Raw genomic sequence first — 7645 nt, 5'->3', positions numbered from 1 at the left:
ATCTCAATTACATGAGTTGTGAAAATACAAATACATGATAGAAAAGCTTGCAATGTATGACTGTACAGGAAAAATAAAAAGACAGAATGATTAAAGGTTTGGTTGGGTGGAGTTGGGGTTGGAGGAGGGAGTTTAAATGCGAGCAGCGATGCTATGGAGGGAATGCTGAAAGAATGGGAGTTTATATGTGCCGCTGTGATAGATGTCGACACTGGATTGGAACACGTCATGAACAGCTGGCTATCAGCTGATCATCACGCTTTGGCTGACGTGGCCTGCCTGAACTAACGCAATGCTTGATTTCTGTTACTTGTGACATTTTCATGGCTAAAGTCTGATTACACTGTATTCAGCACAAACTCTGCTACAATAATATATCAGCAGCATGTGTGTAAAAGTTTGTAGTTTTGAGATAATGATGTTTATGCGTGGTTTGTGAAAAAAAAAATTGTCACTGAAATAAGGTCATGAAACCCATATTGATTATGTCACGGTTCATGAATTCACTGCCTTTTCCTTGTCTCGTGTGATTGTTGTGTTGTGTGTTAATTAGTGTGGGTGTGTCCTCCGATCATCACTGATCAGCAGCACCAGCTGATTCCCATTTACCCATCTATATATTCTCTGTGAATGGTGTCTTCTGTTGTCAGAGCATTCTGGTGTAACCGGTGTTTGTTCCTGTCCCGTTTTGGCTGTTTCCTGTGATCTTCGTTCCTGCTGGATTATTTGTTGTGTCTTCGTCTCCGTTCATCTTCGTCACTCTCCAGGATTCGGATCATCGCTTCTCTCATCACTCACCACCAGCCCGGTTGCCCGTCAAAGTTCCTGCGTCACTCTCCCGCCCCAGTGTGTCGTGCTTGTGACTTTTTGACCGCTCTGTTTATTCTTTAATAAACATACTTTTACCTGCAATTGTCTGCTCTCTTGCGATCATGACAGATTATTGCTTCACAAGACTTTTGAAAATTGTATCACGTAGCCTAGAATATTTGCTTCAAAAGTATGTGAAAATCATCCTGCGTACTCATTCAGATAAAACAATATATTGATTTAAAATTTCCGTGAATCCGTGAATCATCATGAATATTGATGTTTCACACCTGAGAAAGACAAAGACCCTCCCATAATGGCCCTATCAGGTGCTATCAGGCCCTATCATTATGAGGAACCTTGCACAAAGAATGAGGAGAGATTTAAAAAAGAATGGCTTTTTGATTGTTTGGATTTATTTACAACATAACATAATCCTACCCTGGAAATCCAGAGTTCTCGTGAGAGCACATATTGAATTTGCTCAGCGAGTTACTCTGGCGTCGAGTAATGATGCTTATTAAATATGCCCTTGTATCCGAGCTGCACCAATCACATCGGGTTATCTGATATAGGCGGGCCAGAGGCGAGCTAAACAGATGATGACAGCGCTGTGACGGCGAAGTCATTAGTAAACATTGCAAGATGGCTATGGATGAACACCAGTTGTTTGAAACGGCTTTGGTCGCTACAATGAGTTAGACTCTGCTTTTTATCTAAAACTTTTTGATTCTGCGCATGCGTCGCGACTGAGTGCGTTGTTGTGTTTGGAGCTCCGTCGAATTAATTCAGAAACCTTGATTTTCTTCTTTACACTCTTTTACAAACGAACTTTTTCATTTTTATAGCGCGTGAACATATCTGGAATACTATTCTCCTTAAAAAACAATCGGATTGCTCTGATATCGCTACTTATATCCAACCTTTCGAACTTCCGCTACTAGCCTTAGCCCGCTAGCATTACACGCGTGGTCGCGCCTATCGATCGACTTATTTACACCCGTATCACTGAAAGCTATAAATCGCCATTATAGCACATCTGCTATAATGGCGAATATAACGGATGTGTGTCTAACGTTACCTTTGAGTGCAGGTGAGGACACCTTCGAGCTGCATTCTGTGCAGTTAGAGCTGGAATCCGTGGAGAAGCAGATCCGCGACCTACTAGAGAGACAGGCCGAGCTACGAGATCGGCGATTCGCGCTTGAAACATCACGCGCCGATGCTCACAAGTCAGTGGTTAGTAACCTTTTGACTCCGACCTCGTCTACTCCATGTGTTTCTCTGCCCAGGATGCGATCATCCCTGGTTTCATTCACTCCGGCACCGACTCAACACCATGGACCCTGGGTGATTCCACAGCGGAAGACGCGGGCCAGGACCAGAGCTAGGACCTCTCCGCCCCTCCCGGCCTTCGAGATCTCCACCCGGAACCGCTTCTCCCCTCTACGCGAGACGGAACGCGATGCTGTGATCATCGGCGATTCCATTGTCCGGCATGTCCATGCTACCATAGGTAAAGGTAAGGTGCACACTCACTGCTTTCCTGGTGCTCGTGTTCTCGATGTCGCTGCACAGGTTCCCGGGATTCTGAATGGTGACGAGCCCGTCGGAGCTGTCGTGCTGCACGCGGGAACGAACGACATCAGGCTGCGGCAGTCGGAGGTTCTGAAGAAGGACTACAGGAGCCTGATCGAGACGGTACGCAGCACATCGCCTGAAACAACGATCATCGTGTCTGGACCGCTTCCCACTTACCGACTAGGACACGAAAGGTTCAGTAGATTATTTGCTCTAAATGAATGGTTAATGTCATGGTGTAATGAACAGAGACTGCTCTTTGTAAATAATTGGAATCTTTTCTGGGAGCGACCTAGGCTCTTCCGTGCTGATGGCCTTCACCCCAGCAGAATCGGAGCGGCTCTTCTGTCGGACAACATCTCCAAGATGCTACACACCATATGACTAGTAAGTCAAAGTCCAAATCACACTCTTTGCTGTCCAAACTTAATTGATATAAGTACCAATGTAGAACATTATATTGAAACTTTGTCTATTCCTCGTTTAGTGAGATCAAATAATAAATCTACTGCAGGATCTAGGAAAAATCTAATTGTGATTAAACCAGAAAATCTCAATATTAGTGAACAAAAACAATTTATAAAGCTAGGTCTTCTAAACATTAGATCGCTCACACCTAAGGCAGTTATTGTAAATGAAATGGTCACAGATAATAGTTTCGATGTATTTTGCCTTACTGAAACCTGGCTTAAACCAAATGATTATTTCGGTCTTAATGAGTCTACTCCTCCTGGATACTGTTACAAGCATGAGCCCCGTCTGATTGGTCGTGGCGGTGGTGTTGCTATAATCTATAAAGATATTCTTACTGTTACTCAGAAAACAGGTCACAGGTTTAATTCGTTTGAAGTACTTGTGCTAAATGTTACTCTCTTAGATGTAAGAAAGAAATCCCTATTATCTCTAGCCGTGGCTACTGTATATAGACCGCCAGGGCCTTACGCTGATTTCCTAAAAGAGTTTGCAGACTTTCTCTCAGATCTTTTGGTCAATGTCGATAAAGCATTAATTGTTGGAGATTTTAACATACACGTAGATAATTCAAATGATGCGTTAGGGGCTGCGTTTACAGATTTATTAAACTCCTTTGGGGTCAAGCAAAACGTAACTGGTCCCACTCATCGTCTTAATCATACGCTAGATTTAATTATATCACATGGAACAAATCCAACCGATATAGATATTATACCGCAAAGTGATGAAGTCACTGACCATTACATGGTCACTTGCATACTACGTACCGCTGAAATTTGTCATGTTGCGCCACGTTATCGACCAGGCAGAACAATCCTTCCAACAACTATAGATAGATTCTCAAATAGCTTACCTGATCTATCTCAGCTGCTTAGTGAACCCAAACAAACAGATGAACTAGAGGAAATGACTAGCACTATGAGCACCATTTTCTCTAGTACATTAGACATCGTTGCACCAATTAGATTAAAAAAGGTTAGAGAGAAAACTAAAGCACCATGGTACAACAGTGCTACGCATGTTCTAAAGAGAGAAACTCGTAATTTAGAGCGTAAATGGAAACAAACTAATTTAGAGGTTTTTAGAATCGCTTGGAAAGACAGTATGTCACGTTATAAAAAGGCCCTAAAAGCAGCCAGGGCTGAGCATCTCCGCAAACTAATAGAAAATAACCAAAATAAACCTAGGTTTTTATTTAACACCGTGGCTAGACTAACAAATAAACAGACGTTACCTGAGCAAAATATTCCGTTACAGTGTAGTAGTAATGATTTTATGAATTTCTTCACTGAGAAAATAGAAAGCATCAGAAATACAATTGTAAATGTACAATCTTTAATGGTGTCTTATGATTCAGCCTCAATTATCGCCCCTCAAGAAAAACTACAGCGCTTTGCAACTATAGGACAGGAAGAGCTAAATAAACTTATCATTGCATCTAAACCAACAACGTGTTTATTAGATCCAATACCAACTAAACTACTGAAACAAGTGTTACCTGTAGTGGAAGAGCCTCTTCTCAATATTATTAACTCGTCTTTATCCTTAGGTCATGTTCCAAGAATATTCAAGTTGGCAGTTATAAAACCTCTCATTAAGAAACCACAATTAGATCATAATAACCTAGCAAATTATAGACCAATTTCAAATCTTCCATTTATGTCTAAAATTCTAGAAAAAGTGGTGTCCGCTCAACTGTGCTCTTTCTTACAAGAAAATTACATCTATGAAAAATTTCAGTCAGGATTCAGACCGCATCATAGCACAGAAACTGCGCTCGTTAAAATCACAAATGATTTACTTCTAGCTTCTGACCAAGGCTTTATCTCAATACTAGTTTTACTCGATCTTAGTGCTGCGTTCGACACTATAGATCACAAAATACTCTTAGACCGACTACAAAACTACACTGGTGTTCAGGGACAGGCATTAAACTGGTTTAGATCGTACTTATCAGACCGTTACCATTTTGTCTGCTTAAATGGGGAAAAATCGAAGATAACGTCAGTAAACTATGGAGTACCGCAAGGATCTGTGTTAGGCCCTCTGCTATTTTCAATATATATGCTACCACTTGGTAATATTATAAGAAAACATGGAATTAATTTCCACTGTTATGCTGATGACACTCAATTATATATTTCATTACGACCAGATGAAAACAATAAATTATCTAAATTAACAGAGTGTGTTAAAGATATAAAATACTGGATGACATGTAATTTTCTGCTATTAAATTCAGATAAAACGGAGGTATTACTTATTAGTCCAAAAAACTGCCCACAAAACCTCTTACAATACAACTTTAATTTAGAAGGGTGTCCTGTTACTTTATCCTCTACAGTAAAAGACCTGGGTGTTATATTAGACCGCAACTTGTCTTTTGAAAATCATATTTCATATGTTACAAGAACAGCGTTTTTCCACCTTAGAAACATTGCTAAGCTACGTAACATGCTATCTGTTTCTGATGCAGAAAAGTTAGTTCATGCATTCATGACCTCGAGACTAGATTACTGTAATGCTTTATTAGCAGGTTGTCCTGCATCCTCAATAAACAAGCTACAGTTAGTCCAAAATGCAGCCGCTAGAGTTCTTACTAGATCAAGAAAATATGATCATATAACACCAATTCTGTCGTCTCTACATTGGTTACCTATAAAGTTCCGTATCAATTACAAAGTATTACTACTGACCTATAAAGCCCTAAATAGTTTAGCTCCCGTGTATTTAACGGAACTTCTATCGCCCTACAATCCATCGCGCTCTTTAAGATCACTAAATTCGAGGCTTCTGGTCATTCCTAGGATATCTAAGTCCACTAAAGGAGGGAGGGCGTTTTCACATTTAGCTCCTAAACTCTGGAATGGCCTTCCTGATATTGTTCGAGGCTCAGACTCGCTGTCCCAGTTTAAAACTAGATTAAAGACGCATCTCTTTAGCCAAGCATTCACATAATACCTACCTTTTATACTACAGTTGAATCAGATTGAATGCATTAACATTAATATTACGAACAGCAGCTACGCTAATTATTTCCCATCTGCTTTTCTGTTGTTATCTCGGGACGCCAGTCCCAAGGTAAATACAGATCGTCAGCTCCAGTTTGTATCCAGCCTCTCATGGAAACTACAGATTCTCCAACACCCGTGCAGAGACGACTCGACGCCTGTGAAGAGACGACTCGGCGCCTGTGAAGAGACGACTCGGCGATGGCGATATGTTTATGCCCTAAATCAATACATGATTAACTAACTGTATTTCTCTATGTACATTTCTGAAATGCACTTTCTGTAAAGCTGCTTTGAAACAATATGTATTGTGAAAAGCGCTATACAAATAAATTTGAATTGAATTGAATTGAATTAAAACAGGAACAGAAGACGGCGCTCAAATCCTTCCTTTGCAAGAAGGGCGTTTTTGCTGTTTTGCCGACCGGATACGGCAAGAGTCTAATCTACCAGTTAGCTCCGCTGGTAGCTAAGCGTATGGGGCTTGTTGTGATTGGTCGTAGTGTTATCCAATTGCATGCAGTGAGATTTTCAAATGCATGCTTGGTGCCGCCCCTTGAGCTGGCCCAGTTTCATTAGTCGATGCCAGACCCTTAATCTTTCAGATTTGGGTCTGGATTTCCAAGCTAACATAATCCAAAGATACACAACAAAGGACAAAAAAAGCACATTATTGAACATACTGATCTAAAGACAGAGACTTGAACAGTCACACACCTTTGTGCCATTCCTGAAACATAGTACATACCTGTCATTTCCAAGGTGTTTGATTTTTCATTTTACCATGTTCATGTACAGTCACAGCAGGACTCATCCAGTGGCATCTGGTCCCTGTATAAAAATAAATAAATAAATAAACACCTGTGAACATGCTAATATCAAGAGAAACTATAGGGCTGCATAATTTTGGGAATATATTTCATATTTTTCTGGTTAAAATTGTGATTTAAAATGTACAAAATACATACATATACACTTATATATATATAAACACCGATATATATATAATGAACACCGAGTTTGTTGTGCCTTGTAGGCATATATGTGTAGGGCTGCATAAAATAATAACAATAGCCTAGATAGCAGGCAGCCTATAAATCGTTAAAAAGGAACATTTCAGTAACACTACACTAGAGAAAAATATATGGATTATCATATGTTACTTCAAATGTTTCCATTCGTTATGACGTTATGAAATGAGATTAGGGGTTAGACGTCAAAAACATGACGCCTAATGTTTGGCGCGTTTTGCTTTTCAAACGCATAGCGCGTGCAGAGACCATTTACTGAACTGATCGAGTCGCTCCAAACTATGAAACATTATTGTTACCACATTATACATATCTACGTTTGAGCAGATATCCACAAACACAGTATTTAACAGTAAACACGGGTCTAAACATTATAATATTCACCATATTAGAATAAACACTCATACTAGTCTACTTTTATATCATGCTGTGTTTTATTATCGAACATAAAAACATCCTTGTGTCGTACATGAATATACATTTAGCATTAGGCTTCATGTTTTTACTCCAATCTCATTTCATAACGTACATTTTAGTCTGGCACCAGTTTAACTAATAGCTACAATGTAAAGTTTATGCAGCAATTACATGCTTACTATTATGAGTGTCTTACCTTAAAAATCTTTCTCATAATCAAATTGTGTTCTTCTAATTCTGAGGTAAATCCAAGGTAAACAGCACAGCACAAACACAGTCTTCCAAACTCGATGAAAAGCAGAGGAATACTGAAGTCTCTGA

The 7645-nt window shown here is 39.8% G+C and overlaps 1 protein-coding gene across 1 annotated transcript; it reads left to right on the top strand.

Moving 5' to 3' along the window:
• Positions 1–1558: 1558 nt before the first annotated feature.
• Positions 1559–6223, top strand: LOC311085443 (uncharacterized protein). The gene is made up of 2 exons (XM_084117942.1): positions 1559–2778; positions 5940–6223. The coding sequence occupies exon 1, from the start codon at positions 1858–1860 to the stop codon at positions 2773–2775; it is 918 nt and encodes a 305-aa protein (XP_083974068.1). The 5' UTR covers positions 1559–1857; the 3' UTR covers positions 2776–2778; positions 5940–6223.
• Positions 6224–7645: the final 1422 nt, after the last annotated feature.

This window comes from Abramis brama (assembly GCF_963993115.1).
Source record: "Abramis brama genome assembly, chromosome: 6".
Classification (NCBI taxonomy): Eukaryota; Metazoa; Chordata; class Actinopteri; order Cypriniformes; family Leuciscidae; genus Abramis; species Abramis brama.
This window is presented reverse-complemented; position numbering and strand designations above follow the sequence as displayed.